This window comes from Myotis lucifugus, unplaced genomic scaffold, assembly GCF_000147115.1.
Source record: "Myotis lucifugus unplaced genomic scaffold, Myoluc2.0 scaffold_20, whole genome shotgun sequence".
Classification (NCBI taxonomy): Eukaryota; Metazoa; Chordata; class Mammalia; order Chiroptera; family Vespertilionidae; genus Myotis; species Myotis lucifugus.
The window spans coordinates 9,159,531-9,185,935 of record NW_005871068.1 but is presented as its reverse complement, the minus strand read 5'-3'; the positions used below and the strand labels follow the sequence as shown (position 1 = coordinate 9,185,935).

Sequence of the window (26,405 nt, the reverse complement as noted above, 5' to 3'; positions counted from 1 at the left end):
TGCATATACCTTTTAAATTAGTATTTTTGTTTTCTTTATATATATACCCAGAAGTAGAATTGCTGGATCATATGGTAGTTCTATTTTTAATTTTTTGAGGAACTTCCATCTGTTTTCTGTAGTGGCTGCACCAATTTACATTCCTACTAACAGTGCACAGGGATTCCATTTCTCCATATCCTCGCCAATACTTGTTATTTCTTGTCTTTGATAATAGCCATTCTAATAGGTGTGAAGTGATATCTCATTGTGGTTTTGATTTGCATTTTTCTGATCATTAGTGATGCTGAGCATTTTTTCATGTGCCTGTTGTCCATCTGTATATCTTCTTTGGAAAAATGACTATTCATATCCTCTGTTAATTTTTTAAATTCAATTGTATGGGGTTTTTATTGTTATTGAGCTATATGACTTTTTATGTATTATGGATGTTAGCCTATTTTCAGATATATGATTTGTACATAGCTTCTCCCATTCTGTAGTTGCCTTTTTAGTTGGTTGATGGCTTCCTTAGCTGTGCAGAAGCTTTTTAGTTTGATGTAGTCCCATTTGTTTATTTTTACTTTTGTTGCCATTGCCTTTGGAGTCAGATCCAAAAATATATCGTCAAGACATATCACCAAAGAGATTACTGCATGTTTTCTTCCAGGGGTTTTATGACTTCTGGTCTTATGTTCAAGTCATTAATTAATTTTGATTTAATTTTTGTGTATGGTGTAAGATAGTGGTCAAGTTTCATTTTTTGTATGTGGCTGCCCAGTTTTCCCACCACCATTTATTGAAGAGGCTGTCATTTCTCTATTGTATATTCTTGCCTCATTTGTCATGGAATAATTAATCTCAGAAGTATCAGTTAATTTCTGGATTCCCTATTCAGTTCCATTGTTCCATATGTCTATTTTATACCAATACCATACTGTGCTGGTTATTGTAGCTTTGTAGTATAGTTGAAATCAAGAACAAAACCTTTTATCTTCCTATTTCTGTCCCATTGTTCTTCTAACTACACTAATTGGAATAGGAATTTATTCACCAAATCATATCACACTGCAATTAGGGGATGCCTTTTGAAGCTTGGAAGATGTAATTCAGAAGCTTGGAAGATGTAATCATATCACACTGCAAGTAAGGGATGCCTTTTGAAGCTTGGAAGATATGGGACAAATAAAAAAAGCATTAATTTTTAAAGTAAATTATTAGTTTATAGAATACACTATTTCAGTAAGAAGTATATAGGTTAATTATGTAAATTAATTCAAGAAGGTTTTAGATCAAGGGTTGGCAAACTTTTTTTCTGTAAAGAGTCAAATGGCAAATATTTTTGGCTTTGCAGGTCAGAAAGTCAACTCAGCTATTAAAGTGCAAAAGCATTTATAGAGGTTCCATAAAGGAATAAGTGTTATTGTGTCCCAGTAAAACTTTGTTTACAACATTAGTGGTGGGAAAAATTTGGCCTTAGAACTGTAGTTCACTGACCCCTCTTGTAGATAGATGGATTGCTGATAGATTCATAGTAGCTAATGAAGGGAATATAGGTTTTTCAATGTATTTTTTCTAATCTTTTTAAAACTTCCTCCAAGAAGAAATGATTTCTTATTAACAGTGTTTTTAAGGCTTACTCAAAAATAATAACATTTACCTAGCATAGGATGAAAAGTTGTAAAGCCCTCATAGTAAAATTGAAGATATGGTGTGAAGTACTTGCTACAGTGTTCCACTGTCATTTGAAAAACATTTAGTAGTGCTTATATGAAGAAATTAAACCTAAAACATTTTGTCCTCACTTCGGAGAACGTTTTCTTATCTCAGCAGCAAAAATACAAAAAAAAATATTTTAAATGTGTTTTAGTTATTGCAAACACAAGTCCCACATATTTAATTTTTGAGGCACCCTTAGATGTATCCAAGTAGAAGTTATCATTTCTGCTATCATCTGGAATCTACTGCTCACAGTTCTAGGGATGACAATGTTATTATACACCACATCTGAGCTTGCTTTGATCATTGAAACCATTAGCACACTTGTACAGGGTGGAATGGTCTCGCAAAGAAGCATCATAGATCAGCAGAAAAAGGATATGATAATGCCACTTCAAAGACTAACACTTAAATAATTAACTAGTTTGAAAAATATAAAATATATAGTGAGAAACAGCAGAAGGTGTCACTTTCAAGGAAATGAGAAGTCATTTTCTCAATACACTCTTAATTACTGGTGATGTTCTTCCTCCAATTGTGGGTTCTAATTTTATGGAATGAAAAGCAACATTTTTCCAGGAAAATTAGAAGACAAGCCACAGGCTGAGAGAAAATATTTACAAAAGCCTCTTCTGATAAATGAATGTCATATAAAATATACACAAACTTATAAAACTCACCAGTAAGAAAAATACAACCAGATTAAAAATAGGCCCAAGACCTTAATAGACACCTCACCACCGAAGCTATATGGAAGGCAAATATGCATATGAAAAGATGTGCCACATTATACACCATCAGGAAAATGCAAGTTAAAGCAACAATCTAATCGTTTGTTAGAATGGCCAAAATTTGAAACACTGTCAACACCAAATGCTGGTGAGGATGTGAAGCAACAGGAATGCTGCTGTGAATGCAAAATGGTACAGCTGCTTTAGACGATAGTTTGGCGTTTTTTTACAAAACTGAACATATTCTTACTATACAACCCAGCAATCACACTCCTTTCTATTGTTTTGCTTAAGGGCCTGCTTTTTCCTACTACAAGCCATTGCGCATACTGGCCTCTGCTTAGGACACCCTCCCTTTGATTTTCCCACTTGATGCCTGTTTACTTTTCAGGTCTCAGTTCAAAGGTTGTGCTCAGGGAAGACTCTAACCTCCCAGACTAGGTTAGATTTCCCATTATTAGTGTAAATGTCATAATTTATACTGCTTTTCCAAAGCACATGTCGAATCTTCTGTTTAACTCTGAGACTATAGGTCTTGCCCAAGTCTTCATAGTGAGCTAATGGCTACTTTTTAATAGGCCCTGGCCTAACTTATACCCCTCTTTATTTTTCCTTGCACACTCTCTAAAATAATTTAAATATTTTTAAAAATTTCCTATCTTTTTTGTCTAGCAAATGTAAACTCCATTATGCCCCTGGCTGTGTCATGTTTGCCACTGCATTCTCAGTGTCTAGAATGTTGCTCAGGTCCAAGTGGGCTCACTCAAATGCGTTGTCAAATGATTCTCAATCCATTGATGTTAGCATTCATCCCATATGGAATTGGGATCATGTTTCCAACTATATAGATTTTATAAAGCCACCCCCCCTACCTGCACCCCTCCCCCGTCTTTACTACATACCTCTCTACCTATTTTTCTTAGCTGTCTTTTCACACTTTTCCCTTAACTTCCTCTCTGCTACAAATTATACTCAAAACAAGACTGGAACCACTTTTCATTGATTTTTGATGTCAGTGCATTGAGTGACAACTCCATGTGGAGAATGTTGAACCTCCTGCTAACTCACTGTTAGCTTAAAAAAAAGAAAAAAAATCATCTTCTTCCTGAATCGACTGGGTAAATTTATGTTCACAAAATAGATAAAAACCTGTAGAACAAAACTGTGTGCATATTAAAAGTATTGGTCTGGCCTCTATTTCTAGGCTCAAAAGTATCATAGCCAGTATTAAAAGGGGAGGAGAGGTTTTTAAGTATTTTTATCATTCAACCCAATTTGCAACCAATTTATTTTAGAGTTTAAATGGAAGAATCATGAAATGCTTTTCCAGTATATTATCATCCTCAATATTGCTACCTGTAAGAAAAGAACAAAATAATAAAAAATATTGTAGTGGTAGAAAAATTTAGTTTAAAATGTTTCTTTGGAAGTTGTCACACAACCCATGTCTCAGCTTTGCTTACTAAAGGGTTATTGTGTTCTTGAAACAAATTGGTTATTTCCATGTCTTTACCTATAAGTCTTTTTGATTCTTTATATTTCATTTAAAATATGTCTCTACTCTCTTTAATTTTTGTTCTCAGTTCTTCACTTTTTGCTTCCTTTGTCATCCTATGTGACATAAAGGATCTGCCCCTCCAAATTCTTTAATATATTTGTGCTACCACTGTTTATTTTTCTGTCACATGTAATCCTTACAGATCTGTTGATTTTCTAAGTTTCTATATTACCTTACTTTATGGTCTATTCGCTTCTTGAGATTAGATTATGACTATATTAGATGAGTTCATTCTGTTTCCTGTGCACTTTTTACCTAACATTCTTTGTATGATATAATTTTTTGAAATTGCATCATACTTTGAGTATTAAGACATAATTTGTATTAATCCACTAGGCAAGATCTCATTAATTAATTGTTAGGCCCTCTAATATGGTTCTGTAACCTTATCCTCAATGCCCTGATAGTCTTAACCAAGCATCACCCATCCCCCTTCAATTTAAATTCGCCGTTGTCTTAGTTTTTGAGGTTTCATGTTCGCTTGTTTTGTTTAGTTTTGTTTTCAGTGATCTCTCTGGTCACTTATTGACATCCCCACTCAGTTGACATTTTTCCTCTTATATGTTAGTATCACCCAGGACTTAACCCATGCCAAATCTTTATCCCTTTACAGTTGGCGTCTGTTCTAATTGGTCATAGACCATGCTGTACTTATTGAGAAATTTTTCACATTTTTTAAATTGTGGGTAAAAAGACATAACATAAAATCTACTATCTTAACTCGGATAATTTAAACACTGGCTCAATGCATTAGATAATCTAAGATAAAGATTACTCAAATTATGCCAGCGGTTATTTCTAGCTCAAACTTCTCTCCTAAACATCAGACTAATATTTTCACCTGCTGGCCAGCTACCACCTGGATTTCAAATATACCCAAATTTGATGCAATCATTATCTTCTGAAATATATACCTCTTACAATATTTCCTATTTTTGTGGATGACACTACTGTCCATCAATTTAGAATTCAAGGAGTCATTCTGGTACTTTCTTTATTCCTTACTAATCAGCAATCAATCAACAATCCTATCGATCATGTAAGCCAACTAACCTTGAACTTTATAATTCAGCTCCTCCATTTTGTTTTTGTCATTTACTCAGGTATCATCTACAAAGTCTCATTAATGGTCTCCTTATCTTTTCCAACCTATCTTACATACTGGAAGTTTATTGAAAATGAACTTTTTAACATGCCTATTATATTATACTAGTGTTCTGGTGCATGGATTCATGCACATTGAAAGGAAATTAATTAGAAGAAACATTTTAATATCGCTATTTGCCCTTTCTCTATAATAGAAGTGTCAACCAAATTCACAATCGACAATGACAGACCAAAACACACGTGTGTGATTGGTGCCAGCGAGAGCTTTATATATATCGTGCATGCACGAGTCAACTTAGCCATATATATGTGTGTGTATATATATATAATTAAACTTGCTTAATTAGATCTGCTTTCTGATTTAGCTAAACTTTTTCCAGCCTAGTGAAGCACCCCAACTTCTCTTTCAGGTAATTGTCAGCAACACAGCAGTAAATATCAACATAAAGCAGATAATTATTATAGATCACGCAGGGAGAACAAAGGGCAAAATATTTAACTGTAGCAGTGATTGACTATATTCTGCACAGTGAGAAAACCTGAAGTTATTTTCAAGGTCCACTATTTCTTACTTCTTTTCAGTCAGGTCAAGTTTCTAAGCTTTCTAAATCTCCGTTTTCCGGCTAATGAAAAGAAAATAGAATTCTACCAAGTCTCCTATCTATCTACTCCAGGACTTCTGTGAGGATCAATTGAGATGAGGCACGGGAAAACACTTCACAGACATTTGGTTAAAGTGTAAAATGTTTGCACCTGGCTATAAAGCAAGTTGGGTTCCTAAACTGAAGAAACTCCATGGAGTCTAGTCGCTAGGGAGAGGAAGCCGGGCGTTGCTACGTGACTTCATTACCCAGCGCCCACAGCAACCATTTCCAGGCTGGGCTGGGCTGTGGGCCATATTTTGTGCCATGGGGTCTTGGCAGTATTGGCTGGGATTTGGTTGGGTATCTCTCCGGGGTGGTGATGGGGCCTGTGTCCCAGTTGGGGGAAGCCAAGTGTTAGTTTGTCGCCTCCAGTCTGTGGTGCCATTTATTTTTATATGGCCAGTGCACATCATGGAAGCTCCTGCATTGAGCATCTGCCCTCTGGTGGTCAGTGCACATCATAGCTACTGGTTGGATGGATAGACACTTAGCCTTTTATATATATATAGATAAGTCAAAGTCGTATACTAGTTGTCTTTCTTATCTAGGATAAAAGCTATATTCCTCGCTGTGGTACCTGCTAGGGTATCTAAATTATTTCCTACATTTCCCATCACTCTTGATAAACAAATAATAGTAAAGTATTTGTATCTCTCCAATTATCAAATGCTGCCTTTCAACATTAACATACACTATTCCCCCTTTACTAGAAATGCACTTGTCATCACTCACTTAGGGTAAACGCAATCTTAAAGTCTCAGCTCAAAATATTATTTGCATGAGTACCTTCCTTCCTGCCCAGCCTTCCAGGGGGAATACAGGTTCTCCTTTCTTTATACTACCATGTTGCTATTCACCCCTATTTCAGCAAGTATCACTATATTTTACTGAAATTTGCTATTGGAATATATGTATCCCACTAGAATAGAAACTTCTTAAATTCAAGAATAATGTCTTATTTATATTTTTAAACTGGGTAACATGTTTCCTTGTTAAGATGTCTTTTGAGCTGCAAGAAAGAGATTAAACATTAAAAATGGCTTCAACAACAAGGATAATTAATCTAACATAACTGGAAGATCAGAGACTAGTGCAGATTCCAGATACAGTACAAATAGTGTTCTAGGTTCCTTCAGCTATGATTTCCTTTGTTCTAAATTTTGTCTATGTCAGCTCTGACCTCATTAATTCCCCTCCAACTTTCAAGATGGCTGCCAGCAGCAAATTGGGCAACATTACTTTTTGTTAGTGAGAGACAAAATCTTTTACCTTGAGGATAGATTAAGAGATTTATCCATCAGCCAGATCATCCAATCTAGGTTATCTATCTATTCCTGTACCAACAATAATCTTTAGAGTGATGCCATGGGCTGGTTGACCTAGGATCTTTGGGTTCCTAAACCAGAGTAAAGGGGATGGGATTATCTTGATTGGCTTAGAATCTAAGCCTTAGATAAATTTAAATCCATCCATAGAACTGGAGGATGGAGTCCTCAGAAGACTGGAGATAACTGGAATTCTCTGAGGAAGTAGAAATGTGGAATGGATGTAGAGGTATCTGGGAATTAATGTTTAAGTTATCATCACTGTTCACTCCATTGGCATGGTGTTAGGCCCAAATATATTTATTTAATATTTGTTCAGTGAACCTATGAGATATGATCTTACCTGCAATTTATGTGTAAAATAGGTGACAATGAGAATATATTTTTAATTGAATTTTAGAGGGAGAGGAAGGGGAAAGGAGAGAGAGCAACATTGATGTGAGAGCAGAACATCAATCAGCTGCCTCCTGTATGCCCCCTACGAGGGATTAAGCCCCCCAACCCAGGCATGAGCCCTGACTGGGAATCGAACCAGCAACTTTTCAGTGCATGGGACAACGCCCAACTAACTGAGACACACTGGCCAGGGTGCAATGAGAAATAATTTTAGAAGAGTTAATCATATACTAGTTAATCATTTACATTGAAAGACTCTTCTTAAATATAATGAATAGAGTGTCTTTTACTTTCCTCAACATTTGCCTGAATTTTATCTTGGCCTAAATCTGGTAGTTAGTAGGAGCCATTTTTAAATTGTTAACAATTGGTTTAACAATGTTAATTGAAATGTATATAGCACAGAAAAAAAAAGAAAAAAAACTAGCCCATTATAATACATTATTGTCAAGGAAAATGATACTTTCACACAGCTTTTCTGCTTTTTAGTATATTTTCAGTATCTGCAGACCTAATCAAAAGGGATTATCTCAGCATCTTATAAATTTAATTTTGAAAAACAAGAAACCATGAATAATAGAAATCATTTCAAAACATCCTTACTCACATCTAAAATATGAAACAGCTAAATCAGAGGTTCTTAATAATTTAATCTGTGAAGCATAACTCGAGGATTTAGAAAAAGTGGCTAAACTATTAAAAGATTCTTCAACTGCTGTTTAATGTCAATATCAAGTTATTTCTTACACTGGCAAATAGCCAAGCTATTCCCTGGTCACATCCACTTTTCAATATTTAGCAGTCCTCTCAATCATTCCTATCACAGCCCCAGGACTGTATCATAGCAACTCCATAATAATAGTATATTACTATTAGGTCTTGAATTTTTAGGTAGTTTATCTTCCAGAAAGAATATGAATAGAGCAGTAAGACCAAGTAGATTGAGTATTATTAATGATGCCCAAGATTTTAGACATATACTATAACTTTCAATAAATTTCCATACCACTTTCCATACACTAGTTTTGCTCTAAACCAGTCCAACTGTATTATAGTCTCAGGTAATACAATATTAGAATTGTTTTCTTTCAAATAGTTGTCAGGAAACTTGTATGTAATAATTTCCTTAGCATTTAACCCTAAATAGTAAACCTTTTCATGCCGCCTGTGTAATACAAAGGCAAGTACTGTATTTATTTAATATGATTTTCCTTTGTTATAAAATACTAGAGGCCCAGTGTACGAATTCATGCACCAGTGAGGTCACTTGGCCTGGCCTGCGGGATCAGGCTGAAACTGGCTCTCTGACATCCCATGAGGAGTCCTGGATTGCAAGAGGGTGCAGGCCAGGCTAAGGGACCCCACCGGTGCACGATCAGGGCCAGAGAGGGATGCGGGAGGTTGGCCAGCTGGGGAGGGACCACGGGAGGGCTCCAGGGCATGTCCAGCCCATCTCCCTCAGTCCCAATCAGCCAGACCCCAGCAGCAAGCTAACCTACTGGTCAGACCATCTGCCCCCTGAGAGTCAGTGCATGTCATAGCGGGCGGTTGAGCAGCGTTAGCATATCATTAGCATATTATGCTTTGATTGGTTGAACGGACGACCGCACGACCAGACACTTAGCATATTAGGCTTTTGTATATAGGATGTTCACAGTTTAATGAAAATAAGAATAACTTGATTATCTCCTTCTTACAACAGCCTTGGAAATGAATATATCAGTGTATCAATCTATAAGTCTATCTTACTAACTAGGCAGAGATCCTTCACCAACTTAATAATTATTCAATAATATTTGAGCAAACACCATTCTTTTAGACTAATTCAGACTATCAAAATCACATTAAAAAAAGCTTTATCATTTATGAACCCATTTTTTCTTTTTGGAAAATATATTAGACTAGAGGCCTGGTGCACAGCATTCATGCACTGGGTGTGGGGTTCCCTCAGCCCGGCCTGTGCCCTCTTGCAGTCTGGGATCCCTCGCCAACCATGAGCCCAGCTTCTGCTCCTTAGCACTGCCTCAGAGGTGGGAGAGGCTCCTGCCACCACCACTGTGCTCGCTAGCCGTGAGCCCGCTGGTGAGCCCGGCTTCTGGCTGAGCAGTACTCCCCCTGTGGGAGCGCACTGACCACAAGGGGGCAGCTCCTGCATTGAGCGTCTTCCCCCTGGTGGTCAGTGTGCATCATGGCAAACCAGTTGTTCCGCTGTTCAGTCTATTTGCATATTAGCCTTTTATTATATAGGATGAAAATGAAATCTTCAGGTGTATTGCTAATGATAGAAAATAACTTAAAATTCTTCTGTAATGTGAAAATTTTGCTTTAGTGCAGGTAATCAAGATTACTTAATAAACTAAGAAATAATCTTTAAAATAAGAGATGCATTTTTTTCATGATCTAGGTAGGAAATCTTTAAATATTGTCCCATGTGAAATGATTCATATGAAGTGACAGAAAATTGCCTTCTGAAGGTCCATAATATGTAGTAATTTCAGATGGCCTTGATAACATCTACTCCATTGAATGGTTGAGTGGTTTAAATATGTAAAGCTTCTAGCGCTAATTTTGTGTTTTGAGAAAGCATTGGGCAAAGGTAAATCCCTTAATTCCTAAGGAAGCCTAGTGATCACACATATCTGCTTTTTTATTTGCAAGGACTCTTGGACACACCTCTTCAGAATATCAAGGATCTACTGAATTATATGAAAAGCAATTCAGACTAAGATTTACAATGCTCAGGGGTGACAGATTTTCAAGTTCAACATTGGAATTTCCACAAAATCTTTCCATTTTAGAAATATATAATTGGATTAGTAAAGAATAATATAAGGAAATATATAATCAAACACACAAACGTTTTACATAAGACTGCAATCAACATAAGAGTTCAGAGAAGGGGGACATGAGTGTTAACTGGAGTGTCAACCAAGACTTCACAGATGTGAGATTCTGATTATAAAGAATAAGAAGGTTTAGAAAAGTGAAGGTACTTAAGTCTGAGGAACAGCTTAGAGAAAAGTATTTTGTAAAGAATGAAGGCATATTGCATATGCATAAATAAATTGGCTAGTCTGAGACAACATGTGCATTTGGAGTAAGTAGTAGAAAATAATTTTCTATACATAGAGTGGAGGCAAAATCAGGTATTTAGACAGTGCTGTGGTGTTTCTCAACCTTTGTCTTGTCCTCATCCCTACCCCACCAATCTCATTACACATGCTAGTAACATCCACATATTTGCATGGGGTATTCACATTAGGGAACATGGCATATATAAAAGTGAAAAGCATATCAGAATGTAAGTAACTGAACATACTGTTATATTGACAATCTTGATTCTGCACTAATTTATAAAAGCTAATAAACTACTTCAAAAATTTAGTTTTTTCTGCCTATGAAACAACCCGTCTTCAAATGATTATGATACCACAATTTGGCAACAGTGAATGTTGAAATCAACTATAGGAAGAAGAAACAGGAGTTTTGAAGATATTTGATCAGAATAATATTGTGAGGCAGTGATCAGCATTATAGAGGTTCTCAGAGCAGGGTCTAGAGATAATAGAGATTTCCAAGGATTTTTTAAAAGAGTTCTCAAATCTCTAAGCACACCAAGTGTTGTTCTTGAATCAAATAAGTGATATATCTCCCACATATATGTACTAGATACAATATTTTCAGAGTGATGTAATTCTGTAATTAATGGCAAAATCATATCAAAACACTACTGAATTCAGAATAAGTTTATTTATGTCCCTTTTTTCTCCATCTATGCATACCAGATATAAGATTTTTATGTAGAAGCAATTTTGAGATTTCAAAGGTATGCTCATAGTATTGTAAACTGATGGCATAGTGAAAAGATTACTGAATTGGGAATTCAGAGTCCTGACACCTGATTCTCATTTAGTCTCTTCCTAACTGGGGTCTGGGAGTCATGCTCAAACCATTCAACACTTCAGGCCTTGGTTTTAATTGTTAAATGATGGTGATCTCCTAAATGAGACAACTTTGAGAATGCTGCCACATACAGCATCAATGGTTTTAGGTGTTTAAAAATAAGTTTTTCTGAAAATCTTTTCAAGTTTCTATAACATATGTTTATATGACATTTAAAATTAAGATACTGATAACATATTTTATAGAATCATTTACTTACTCATTTACATGATTAGGTGATAATAGAATCTGATTCAATAAGCCCCAAAAGATCATTCCTGAAAATAGACTAATAAAAGAGCTCTTATTATTGTTTTGCCTATTAAAGCCACCCAGTTGTATAACCTCAGGGCTTCGTTATCAATAACAAAGATTATCCATTTCAGCAATACTCTCTCTGAGTGCATTGATCCATATGTCCTTCCATTCCATCTTTATATCAATTGAATGGGAACCTCAGGCTTCAAATAGCAAATTGGCCCTACTTTTTCTTTTGGAATCGGCCTTTCTGCCTAGCTGTTTGCTTCTGTTCAGGGTCTTGTATACCACAAAAAGTTCTTTGTGTATTAAACTCATAGAAATTAACTAACAATTTGATAATAAGAATAGCAATTGAATTATACCATAGTCATGCCTTTGAGGTAGGACAAAAGTTGGAAAAACAACTTTGATGACTTTTTTTTTCATTCTTTTCACTTATGACAGGGCAAAAATGAAGAGTTTTACCAAAAACTATATTTCCTCAAAATGCATAATTAGTTTCCTTTCTTTTTCTCTAGTTTGATAACGTTTCTCTAGTTAATATTGTTTCAATTAGGTTTATTTTATTTCTTTGACATGATTTACTTTCATGTAACAAGCTTTTTTATTAAGTAACATATAACCTAGTAAAGCACTTCCCCCTTTATGTCTTGTTTTCTTAAAATGAGTTAGCTGGGCATTGGGGGTGGTCAGGGAGAGGTCAATGGGAGAAAAAGGAGACTTATGTAATACTTTAAACAAAGAATTTAAATTTTAAAAATGGGTTAATATAGACTGCAATTTTAACAGTAAAGGAAATATAGCTTACTTCTAGTTATTACCAAAATATCTTGGATAAAGGTAACATCAATTTTAAGGATTATTATGTTTATCTTAATTTTAAAAAGTATGCTTTTCTATTGTGGACTGTGTAATTAAATTTACCTTAGAATATTTGAATCTTAAATAAAACTTCATTTTATTTGAAATTTTATTTGTAAGTAATGCTTTTTTTAATGCAAAAATTGATATAATTATATATATATATATATATATATATATATATATATATATTATGTAAAATATTGACATCATGGAAAAATAGCAGTATTACTACAGTTTAAATATGACTTACTGATATTTAAAAATAAGAATTAACATTAACTTTGACCTCATGAAATTTCCTGTTCATTTTTTATTCAATTACAGTTTACATTCAATTTTATTTTATATTAGTTTTAAGTATACAGCAGAGTGGTAGACAATCATACTTTATAAAATGTTCGCCCTGATATTTGTAGTGCCCACCTGACACCATACAAAGTTATTACAATATTGATGACTATATTCCATATGCTGTACTTAATATCCCCAGAAATTTCCAGTTCTTAATCATCAAAAATAAGAGGTGAACCAACTCTACAACAGGATAGCTTCATAGATCTTTTTAAATAAAGTAAGCTCTGTTCCTATTGAAAGCAATAATAACACATAAACTATAGACTCATAGTTCTCCCAAGCTATCTTTACACTCTTAATTTGAGACCCATTCATCAAAAGAATAAAGACAATGCAATTTGAGTTAGAAGCAATAGCGAGTATGTACATGAAAACTGTCATGCTAATGTTCCCGGGAGTGTCACCATTTCAATAGCATGATTTATAAACTTTGAACAATATGTTTTTATTTATGATTAACTCTCCTCCTTCCAAAAGGAATTTGAGATGGTTTGGTGGACATGATTTAAAGAAAAAAACATCATACTTTTATTTTTATGCTTTGTAGCAAGCAGTTTTCCCTGTGTAGTTGTTGCTGTTTTCTACCTTTGATTTGGGCTTCCTATTGTATAGTTGGCAGTTATTGCACTTGTGGGCTTGATGTGCTTTTCTACAAGTTAGATGAAAACATGAAATGATTTTGATGTAGCTAGTTTCACTACTTCCATTAGTATGTTTTCCATACCAGCAGTTCAAAGCGTGTTTACTGACCCAGAACATCAAAAGCTAAATTTAGCCCAGAACAATCACTTCAAACCAACACAAGATAGAGGTTAAATTTCCAATGTCATGACGAAGACAGAGTTCAAGACTTCAGTAGTTGGATTTGTCAAGCTCTTTGGTATTTTATAGGATGTGTTCAGAATTCACTAAAGAGATAGCAACTCAAATGATAAATTGAAACTCAAGTATAACCAGAGTATAAAACTTTTATCAGCCCTTAAGCAATAAATATGCCACATATCCTCTGCATGCTTTTTTCAATTCCCAGAGCATTTAATTGAACATGTGATACCAATAAATAATTAATTTTAAATAATACTATTCCAAGATGGAATGGCTAGAAACATCATGTTACTTTCATATATTAGAAACAAACAATGATGTATATAAACCAAAGTGATGGTGACTTAGATTGTATTCCTTAGAAGCAGTTTCCAAGACAAAAGTTGTATACAGAAGGTTTATTGGAAAGTATTCCTGGTAGATCCACCTATAAGCAAGTGAGGAAGGTGGTGCAGGCATACCTTGGAGATATTGTGGGTTCAGTTACAGACCACCACAACAAAGCAAGTCATAATATTTCTGCTGATGGAGCTTCTTGCCATCAATTTGTAAAAAATGCAACTTCTTTGAAGGGCAATAAAGTAAAGTGCAATAAAATGAGGTATGCTTGTATTGGGCAGAGGGAGAGGCTGACCCACAATGCAGTTGGTACTGTAGCCTCAGCCAATCTGACAGGGAACATTGGTGCTGGGTTCCCCCTTCAGAGTTGTCTTGAATTGAGACAGATGGGCTGGTACTCAATATCCTCAACCTGACTAGGAGCAAGACCCAGGGAGGGATGTAGCTATGATCCATTCACAGTCATTATTAATTGTCTCTGGAGTGTGGGTCTGTTGACTCCAGGAGAGAACCTCAATGAAGTGCACTATAGATAGATACTGGCATAGTCTACTTACCACATAAAGGTTGCAAAGTGGATACAGAGGAGGAGTAATAGAAGATAAAATGGGTAATTTTTCTCGGGGCCTTAATGTATCAGAACCACTGTTGTATTTTCTCTCTTCAAAAAATTTTGTTTTATTTTTGTAACAATGGGAGGGACATTTAAAATCCTGTTTTGCATGAAAGTCTATGATTGGTAAAAATGGATGCTGTATTAGTTATCTATTGCTGGGTAATAAGCTACTCCCCATTGTAGTGGCTTAAAATAAGAGTCATTTGTTTAGCTCATAATGTTTTGGGTTTACTTTGGGCTGGGTTTATCTAGGTGATTCTTTTGCTGGCCTCAGTAGGGTTCATTCATGTGTTCATGGTGAGCTGGTAGTTGATAGTCTCACTTCTATGCCTGGCACTTACTGGATATTGGATAAGACAAAGGATGTGACAGGGCCACTCACCTATTATTATTCCCTAGCTAGTATAGTTCATATAGTGGTGAAAGGGTTCCAAGCATAGCCCAGTGCCCAAGCATTTCACAAACCTTTGCTGATGTCATGTTTATTAATATTCCATTGGCCAAAACAAGTCACTTGGCCAATCCATATTCAAAGAGTGGAGAAATATACTATAGCTCTTGATGGGAAGAACTAGAATATACTATAGCTCTTGATGGGAGGAACTAGAATATCTCATAATAAGGGTGTAGATGCAGAAAGGGCAGGAATGTGTAGACATTTATTCCCTAACCGGGAATGTTTTTATTTTTATCACCAAGACATTTCCTGTGCAATATTTTTCAGCATTCCATGCCAGCTATGGCTTTCAGTGTGTACTATGGATACCTTGTGGATAAGTAAAGCACTTAACACTTTCACTTAACCTATGCTTCTGAGGTACAAGAGAGCACAAGATTGGATAGACACAAAGAATGTCCAGTACAAATGCTAAGCAAGTATATAAACCACACACACACACACACACACACACACACACACACACACACACGAGGAGAGACAGAGAAATGAGTAGGTCTCAATTAGAGGCAATTTCCCTCCTTGGGAGAACATTTGATAATGTCTGGAAGCATCTTTGGTTGTCAGATCTCGGAAGGTGTTGTTGCCAAGGATACTGATAAATATCCTACAATGCACAGGATAGTCATTTACACCAAAGAAGTATCCATGCCAAAATGCCAGTAATGCTGAAGATGAGAAAGCCTATTTTTTATTGAGAGTATGAGGATTAATTCATATAATATGAGTTATAGAAGGGCACTTAGAAGATGCAAACTAAAATTGAAAAGGGAATGGGTTATTTCTGTCTTCAAATTAGTGAAGGAAGAATGTTGGAGAGACTCCTAAAGAATAATATCTAACTTGTGGGAGGAAGCTAGATGCACTTGATTGTTATAATCCATTTATTTATGGCTAGTTCAGGGTTATCTTTTCTGCCAATTTAGAATATATATCAGATGTATTTTGTGGGTACCATATGTTGTAAACTATACCTTTTGGAGTCAAAAGTATGTATGTAATTAATAATTCTTGCATATTGAGTACAGCATCTAGGAAAACTATCTGATGGTCAGATCATTCTTTAAAAGATGTATAGTGGTTCAACGCACTCTCTTGGCATTGTCACTTGTTAACGTGAGATCCTGAGCACGTTATTTTATCATTTGGTAAAATGGGAACAATACCTATCCTAAAAATTATTTGGTTAAAAAAATCAATAAAACAGGGATTATGAATTCTTACCTGAGTAAATGATGTTGGTAATGGTAGCGTTTGTGATGATCTTTCTTCCTTACAAATAGCAGAAAATATTTCTTATTTGGATTAAATTTGTAAACCCAGAAATAAATAAGAGTGATAAGATAGTGTCACTGAGTTTTAAAAGCCTATGGTTCTGACACCTAAGAATTTTTTTCTAAAATCCAGAAATACAGCTAGTTGTCATGAATCCTTGAGTTTCAATTCTCTAGGCCTTGCCCATGTATAGCACAAGCCCTTAGTGGGCTGAAATGTGAATAATTGATGATATTGAATCACATATTTTATTTTGTCTTTAGACTTAGAAGAAAGAATGTAGGCAAATGTGTTTATGTGTTCGTAACATTTTTTTTCTAATTTTCCACTTATACCTATCTACTGCAGATATCTAGAGGGAAGAAGTGAAGTTCTTCCTTGCTGACACACAATAGATTTTTCTGAGTCCATATATGATTTCCTAAAAAGTACTCTCTAATTTGTACATATTTCTTTAAGCTACATGCCATCTTTTCAAATATTAAAAGAGTATTCCCCAATGTTGCTTAATTATTTTATCTATTGGTTATATGGAAGAAGCTAAAAATATTTCCAATAACTCATAGTATTAGTCATGCAATTTGACCACATATAAAAATGGTACTTTTATTTTTTGTTAATTTTTAAAATTTTCAAATGTATCTTTATTGTTGAAAGTATGACAGATATCCCCTTTCTTTCCCATTGACCCCATCCACCCCGCACCCTCCCCCCTAGGCCTTCACCACACTATTGTCTTGCATATAAGTTCCCAGATTAATATCTACCCACCCACCCACCCCTGCCTTCCCTCTGAGACTCATCAGTCTGTTCCACACTCCTATGTCTCTGGTTCTATTTTGTTCATCAGGTTATTCTGTTCATTAGATTCCACATATGAGTGAGATCATGTGATATTTATCTTTCTCTTGACTGGTTTATTTCGCTTAGCATAATACTCTCTAGGTCCCTCCATGCTGTCTCAAATGATACTTTTAGATATTTTTATTAGTGTGAATCCAATAATTTATCATGTAGCCAGTTCTCTGATTTTTCAAGTACAAAAGTAAAGAAAATAAGTTACCCACATTCATACAACAAAGCTAAAAATAGAATATGTGCTTCTTGCTTTCTTATCAACCAAAGGAGACCTGTGAATTACAGGAAAACCACATATGAATACTTCAAAAGAAGTATGCCAAATACATTGTGTGTGCTTTTAAAAGATTTAGTAGCTCCTTTCAAGCTCTAAGTAAAGTTGTTAGTCTGACTAATCATGTACCCCTGAAGCCAATTAAATTTTTAGACTAGGAAATGTTCTTCAAACACTTCTGAAAAAAAAAATGAGAGTTCCCTCCTAAAGCCAACACCTATTAATTAACAAAATACTCAGTAAAGATGTGGTTTGCAAAAGTATATTACACCCAGTGTTATTCATGCTACTGTTGTGCTGAACTCAATTCATTTCAGCTATCTTGAGCTTGACTTTCTGTCTGCATAGCTATGGAAGAAAAAATACAGTTTTTAGTAAAGTTATTTTAATTTATGAAGGAAATGATGAGAAACATTATGCTATAATCATCAGTCATGACACTATACAGGCTCTGTGTATGGGTGGATAGGTGGGTGGGTTTACATATCTATATTTATAAAACCCTAACATGCAAAATGACTGAATAGCAGAACAACCAAACAACTGGTTGCTATGACATGCGCTGACCATCAGGGGGCGTGTGCAGAACATGGAGGGCATTGGCTGCGGCAAGATGGTGGAACAGGTGAGTGGGGGTGCCAGACCACAGCGGGGTGCCAGTCGCTGTCATCAGGGCGAGCCTCTGGTGGTTACTGAAAATTCTTTGCTCCCACATGCCACAGTCCCACTGGGTGCATGCACCCACTGCCAGCATCTGGCGCCAGCCCCGATCGCTTGGCGCCATCAACGTGTGTGAGCAGCGGCTGCCAGCCCCAATCTCCCCTGAGGGCTTCTCCACCTCCCCCTGCTCCTGAGGGAGGTTTGGGGCCAGCAGCCGCCTCTCGCACTCACTGCCAGCGACAGCCCTGCTCGCACCTGCTGCTGGCACTGGCCCTAATCACTCTGTGCTGTCAGTGTGTGGGAGCGGCAGTGGCAAGAGTGGGGCTGTGGTGGAGGGGTTGGGCGGGGGCACAGAGGATGGGTTGAGACCTGTCCCTGTGCCCACCGCAGCCTTGTGGCCCACAGTTCCATTCAAGGTGCACGAATTCGTGCACTAGGCCCCTAGTATACACATACAAACACCTAGATATGATGTGTGTATTTATCTATCTCACTTATTTGTATATGTTGTAATACATGTGGTTCTGACATGAACAAATTAAGCAGAAAAGATGCCAGTATCCATTGCTGAAGGGACAGTTAATAGTGTGACCCATAAGTACCATTTTCCATGATGACCCTATGTAGAAAGAGATACTTCCTTCCGCAGACTTGAGTCAAATAACTTGGATCTCCATGAGCCAATTCCTTGTTACCTCAGCAGTCTGTGGCAAGTGATGGATGTTGCAGGCAAATAGAATAGACTGTGGGGACATTGAATGGGGCATGGAGAGAAGGATCCCCACCAGCTGCAGGGAAACCCATTTCCCATGCTCCCTAGGGAGGAGAACCTCAAGACTCAACCCAGAATTTTGTGTCTAAGATTCTGTGTAATAATTCATATATCCTAACTCCTTACATGATCACAATTATAGGTTGAGATAACGCTCAGCAAATCCCCTTTCCATCTTTTAAATTATGGAGTTCACAGAAAACTTTCCTATAACAACTAAATATTTCTCCCTGACCATAAGAGTGAAGATCCTGTTGCTCATTTTGGGCAAAATCTCTCTTTGTAGCCCTATTACAAATCTGAGCAGCCCACACTTTACCTAATGAGGAGGATTGCTTATGTTTCTAATAAAATGACATAGTGGAAAAGCAACCCTACTTTTTCTTTTCACTTAAAAGTTAAGACATCTGAAAGTGCTGTATGAGTCAATATAATTTACATAATAAAATAAGATAAATGCTCTTAAGACCTCAAAATTTCTCCTTTGAAACATCTTGCTTAATAAAAATAAATACACATTCATGGATCTAGAGGCAAGTCTTTTTAGGAAAAATGACATATTTTAATAGTGTTCAAGGTAGAATTGGTCCTAATAAAATGTCTGAAAGTAGATGGAGATTAGTCTCTTTCCATATTATGTTATAGCACTTTTTCCTACTATTGGAGACCTAACGTTTCTGAGTTTAGAATCCAGCTCGCAGCTACCCTCTAGCCACAGACAAAAACAAACAAATACCAACACAACAAAACAAAATGAATAGTGGTGCAAGATTTTGTTCTTCCTAGTGATTATTAGATTTAAGTAATAAAATGTTGAAAACATCAATGTGTTTTGGGTCCAAAAGTATGGTGTAATTCTATACTTTGTGGAGACTTTTTAATTACAAACTTCTTCTGGTCCTCCAAAAAACACAGAAATCTAAAGTTGGGATTTAAAGAAGAAATGAGATTTTGTGCAAGGAAGGGTGAGAAGAGATTTCATGAAGTATATGGAGCATATGGAAGGTCACGGAATTGTGAAATGGTCCATACAAATTGGAGAATGCTGAATAGGGACTGAGGTGTAAGGGATCCCAGAAGAATGGAGGGAAATAAGTCTGGAGTGTGAAGTCTGGTTCAAGAAGCACAGAGCCCAGAATGTCATGCTATTGTAGAAAGTGGATAGCCAATAAGCATTTAGCAGCAAACGGGAAAAGAAAAGAAATATACATAACACATACACACACACACACACACATATGCACACACATACACACACACACCATACCTACAGTGCTAGGACATAACTGAATTCATAAAATAGTTAATTCCCTCAGATTAGTGCTGTTTCCCCCACTAGGCAGGTGAATAGTCTGAGGCTCAAAAAAGTTCAGTTTAGAAAGCATGATATAATCTCTTAAACTCAAGATGCCTGTAATCTTGTCCAAAGTTTTATATCTAGGAAATGGTAAGGCCAACTGTCTGTGAGAGAAATCTACACTAATAAAAGAGAAACATGCAAATTGGTGTTACTCCGTTACACTTACCAGCCAATCAGGGCAAGTATGCAAATTAACCCAACAAAGATGGCGGTGGCCATGGAGCTGGAGGCTTGGGTTGCCCCTGGTGATGGAGCTTGGCTTCCTCCATCACCAGGGGCAACCCAAGCCTCCAGCCCACCCTGGCCACCGCTCAATGGAGAGAACAACACGCAGGCACAGCCAGGAGCCTGAGAGATCAACACAGAGGGGTGCCTGCTCTAAGCCTCTGCAGTGTGACTGGAGGCAGGCCCCCAGCGGACACACACACACACACACACACACACACACACACACACGGCGCCTGCTCCGAGCCTCTGCTGCCAGACTGTGGCTCCATGGGGAGCGGGCCTAAGCCATCAATAGGACATCCACTGAGGGCTCCTGGACTATGAGAGGGGGCAGGCTGGGCTGAGGGACCCCACACCCCAGTGCACGAATTTCATGCACCAGGCCTCTAGTAGTAGTATAATCGCCAGTTTACAAGGGAGTGCTTAGAGATTCAGAGAGGTGAAGTAACCTACCCAAGGTTACACAGCCAAGAAATAGCAGAGCAAGGATTTCAATCCAACAGTCTGGCCCCAGATAGTCTGTTTTACATTCTCCTTCTTGACCCAGTGTTCTTTCCTGCCCCCCCCCTTGATAGAAAAGTGGGGGAAAAGAGAATTGATTCATTCTATTTTCTCCCATTAATATTTGACCTTCCATTGTCTTCCTCCATTATTCTTTTGTTCCCAAAATAGTGATAATGATCTGAACAGCAAGAACCTAGGCATGTTCTGTGCCTAGTCTTTGAGAAACCATCCTTAGAGGTTATCTTTTATAACTCACTATGAGTAAATGGCCTCTAAATTTACTGAAAAGCTTATTGTGCATGGACTTTTTTTCCCATTTTATTCATTCAGTCAATATCAATTGAATAGGTACTGTATTCCAGTGTGAGTTGCAGGGGATAGAATAGTGAGCAAGAGGGACACATTTTCCGTTTTCACCAGTACAGAGATGTTTTCAGATGTTGAATGCTGGAGAAGAGACCAAAATCAATGGCCTGACCAGTCCATAAATGAGATCATCTGCCCACAACTGATGTACAAATTGCTGCATTGCTTGACCTCTCATCCCTCCTCTGAATCTGTGTTAGCTGACTTAGTACTTTGTGGTACTACTTCCTTTTTCCCCATTGGAGAATTTTGTGATATTATCATTCCGTGTCATTTGTTTGTACTTTTGGGTCATCTTGATTCATTCTCTGTTTTTCAGTCTCTGGCCCTAGCCTTCCTTTTCAATAGACTTCTGTTTTTCCTAATGTGCTCTCCAGAACACAGTTGAAGTCTGATAATTCTCTTCATTCTCATGCTTCACTGTATTGAAATTTGAGATGATATAATCATTTCCACTCCATTAGGCACTAGTATTTTGGTCAGAAGTAAGTCTAGAGAAAAATATCTCATTCCTGCTCTCTTTAGACCAGCGGTTCTCAACCTGTGGGTCGCGACCCCTTTGGCGGTCGAACGACCCTTTCACAGGGGTCACCTAAGATCATCCTGCATATCAGATATTTACATTACGATTCATAACAGTAGCAACATTACAGTTATGAAGTAGCAATGAAAATAATTTTATGGTTGGGTCACAACATGAGGAACTGTATTTAAAGGGCCAGAGGTTGAGAACTACTGCTTTAGACAGTCAAATTTTCAATAAGTCCGGGCATTTTCCAACACTTCCCAGAACCTTGAAATCCTCTCAAATGATTGTATGTTGCCTCAATATCTATTGTGTGTCTATTTTAAAAACAATTTGGGCCTGGCTGGAATGGTTTAGTGGTTGAGCATTGATCTATAAACCAGGTCACAGTTTGATTCCAGTCAGAGCACATGCCTGGGTTGCAGGCTTGATCCCCAGTGTGGGGCATGCGGGAGGCAGCCAATCAATGATTCTCTATCTCATCATTGTTGTTTCTATCTCTCCCTCTCCCTTCCTCTCTGAAATCAATAAAAATATATTTATTAAAAATTAAAAATAAATAACAATTTGGCCATATTTTCTAGTCAGCCAGGGTTAGCTCCTACAATACTATTTTAATTTAGCTCTCATTTCATCTTTGCCCCTGAGTCCTCTCCAGGGATTAAGCTCTCCTCTTGGAATCCCTGTTAATATTTCTTGATCTTGTTGGCTCTCATACTCTTCCTACTAGACTGTTGGATCACAAGATGCTATTACTGCTTCAGATTATGTTTCTTTTTTTTCTAGAAAGAGCCTCAGAGTAGTGAGATAGCTTCAAGAAACAATTTCTTCTATCTTCTTTATCGCTTTGTCTTTCAGTTATTACTTCTTAGCATTAGTTTTGTATTCTGACACCTCACTTTTTTTTCCTTCTGTCTTATTCAAGAATATGTCTTTCATCTGTGGGAACTGCTTGTCCCTGAGAAAATTGAGGCACAAGAGGCATTCCTTCATTACTCTCTTCATCTTCTCTAACAAAAATACCACCTTAAAAGTGCAGAAAGTAATACAACCATGAAAAGTAATTAAAGGCCACCTGAGAAAGGAATGCCAACAATGCGCATTTTTCTCATGTTCCTAAGACAGTTCTCTTGTTGTCCATGCCTCTCACATCTCCCCTTGAGATGTTGTCTTTTGCAGCTTTCCCTCAAAGCTTCCCTTCTGAATTATATAGTCCATTGTGTCTCTGGTGATGACCTACTGGGCATATTTTGTTCCAGAGCCCATTGGGTATAAGCTAGATGAGGCATTCCCTACACCTCATCATCCACCTTTGATAACCTAGCTGTTACTGGTATTTTGTATTAATTCACACCAGCAAGCTCAGCCCCCTGCAGTAAGTAGAGAGACACATAGACCTTTGAGTTTTCCTTATTTCACATATTTCCAGTCCTTATCTCTAGCTGCTCACTATATTTGTTCATCACTATGTTTCTTATTTATCTGGTGTTTATAAAAATAGTCATACTTAACATTATTACCTACTAGTGTCAAGAACTGTGCTAATATTAGTTATTTTTCTGGCATTGTTCTATGTACAATTCCTTTATTAGTCACTGAATCTACACAACTGCCCCGTGACTCTTACCTGACTTTTATCCCTCCTTAATTGTGAAGAAAAAAAAAAAAGAATGAAGCTTAGAGAAGTTAAGTAACTTAACCAAGGTCACAGAGTTCCTAAGGCAGAGGGAAGGATTCTCTCCCAGGTGTTTTACTCAGGAACTTCAGATTTTAACCAATACCATGGGCTATCTTACACTACAGGGTTAAACTCTGTTAATATTAATTTAATATTTCTAAATGACCTTGAAACAGTGTTTCATATCCAAATAGAAAAACTTTACTAGCTCCAATTTTCCAAAAAAATAATATAGCTGGGGTTTTACTCCCTGCTAGTTACTTTATTACCTGTCTAAATAAAGTCTAAAAAGCAAAAAAATATATATATGATAAACTGCTCCCAATATAAAACAGAACAAACATTTCATTGGCTTTGATTTCCCTAGGGTCCACCTCCAAAGTAATTTACTTTCTATTCAAGGAAATCATTTACTCAGAAATAAGATCTTATCCAATCTTTCCTTTTGCTTTTCTTCCTTGAATAAAAAAAAATAAGCAAAAGTTATTCCCTTGGCAAGATCTGAATACTGTTTTTGTTCGTTTGTGTGTCTTTACCAATTCCATAATCTGTGTAATTGGTTACTGAGAAAACTATCTTATTTTTTTAAGTTTTTTTTCAAGTACAGTTGACATACAATATTATATTTGTTTCAGGTATACAACCCGGTGATTAGACATTTATATAACTTATGAAGTGATCACCCTGATAAATCTAGTATGTGTCTGGCTGGCACTATGCATAGTCTTTACGGAATCATAGATACAAAGAACAGACTGATGGTTGCTAGAGGGGAGGGGGTTGGGGGACTGGGTGAAAAAGCTGAATGGATTAAGAAGCACAAATTGGTAATTACAAAATAGTCACGGGGAAAAGACTATTTAAATTCATTGTCCAGCCTTGAGAATAAGTAACATCATTTTGAAAGATGGTATATTAGTGAAATATGTATTAATGTGTATTAATGAAAAGTTTGAGTCTTTGAATTTTTCTATCATGTAATAATATATAAAGAACCCACATTGTTCAGAAAAAAAAAACATATGTCATAAATAATACTTTGGTTCAGAGTGTTGCCCTTTAATTAAGGTTGTTTCATTGTTATTGGAATTGGCTTCTTAGCTTGTGTTTCTAATTTCTCTTTCCCTTTCTTTCTTTCTTTCTTTCTTTTTTTTTTCCTTTTGAAAAAAATTAGCTCCTAGTCAGACTGTTACTCTGGTGACACAACCTGTGGTTACCAAGGAAACTGCCATCTCCACACTGGAAATGCCATCCACCTTGCTTTTGGAAGTACCTGCTCTAGCAGATTTCAACCGGGCTTGGACAGAACTTACCAACTGGCTGTCTCTGCTTGATCGAGTTATAAAGTCGCAGAGGGTGATGGTGGGTGATCTTGAAGACATCAATGAGATGATCATGAAGCAGAAGGTATGGGCAAAACAGATAAAAGCTGACAGGGGGTTTTCTTTGAAGTAAAGATGTTCCACAAATCAATGTACTCTCCTCGAACATTTCCCACCAGTTTTTAGGCAGCTTTTCTCTGTCAGCAAACACACTACTGTGCTCTGTTCAGGCCAAGTATGAGCAAGGAAACAAATTAGTGCAATTATCTAAAACAGCCACAAATTGAAGAGGAATAACACAAGGAAAAAAGCATAAACCTTACAAGAAAAGTTGGCTTAATTAAATTCACTAAACAACTGGTATTTTAAAAATCTATTTAATAACAAAGAAGTAGCTCAATTGAGCTGTTTACATTTAAACTGCTTGTTTTGGCACCCTGCAGCCATACTATATTACAGAATCAAATATAATCTGAGAATTGGTTATTCACTTCCGAGTTGTCCATGCCAATTTTCCTACTCCAATGATAAGGATAATTGAAAGTTAGCTATAAACAAATGAAAAAAAGAAAGTAACAAAACATATATTTTAAAGTAACTTAGATCTTAATATTGGTATTTATGCAATGCCATACTCCAATAAACATGTTTTTAATACAAAGATTGCACTTCTAAGCCTCATTGAAATTTATTCTGCAAAATTATGACATCAACTAGAAACATAAGACTTCATTGATATAAATGTGGTTTACCTAGCTAGAACAAATATACCGTATGTCTTCTATATATCTGAATGAATAAAAAAGGTAGTTTTTGAAAGGTTTTATACACGATAGTTATTTCACTTGTAATGATTTTTAAATATTTTCTAAAGGCGTAATAAATTATACTGAAGCTATTTAGTCATTACAGAACCACTTTTTAAAGAAAAATAAAAACAAGGAGTAAGGCACACAAATTCCTTTTTAAAATAAATGTTAGTGATTCTACAGGGAAAAAAAATAACCTGCATATAAAGTACCTAGAGCTTAGACCCAGAAGACCCGAATTAGTGGGCTTTCTTTGACATTTGCAAATGACATTATTGTGCTCAAATCATCCTTTGGATCTTGGTTTCCTCTTCTGGGTACAGGGCACACAGAATTCACATTCACCCTGTAGGATAGATATATGTGTACATAAAGATATATACATACTTTGTTTTCTACTGCTTTATAACAGGTATTAGTAACCATGATTTTCAGAAAAAGCTACTGAGGCTCATAGTCACACTCCTAGTAAATAATAGAGCAAAGATTCAAATCCAAGTTTGTTTGGTTCCAAGCCTGGGTTCTTACTCCATATAGGAGCATTAAATATAAATGTGGCTACCATTTGGTGATGTATAATACATATACTAGTACATATGTATATTGTATATCTAGGCTATGTCAGGCACTATGCAAAACATTTTACATTTGCAGTG

General features: G+C 36.4%; 1 protein-coding gene across 1 annotated transcript in view; it reads left to right on the top strand.

Moving 5' to 3' along the window:
• The window catches only part of DMD (dystrophin), a 2,279,750-nt gene that overhangs the window by 1,579,033 nt on the left and 674,312 nt on the right, over window positions 1–26,405 (top strand). The window contains exon 51 of the mRNA XM_023751347.1: window positions 24,793–25,025. Coding sequence (XP_023607115.1) covers window positions 24,793–25,025 — 233 coding nt within the window. The remainder of the gene's footprint in view (window positions 1–24,792; window positions 25,026–26,405) is intronic.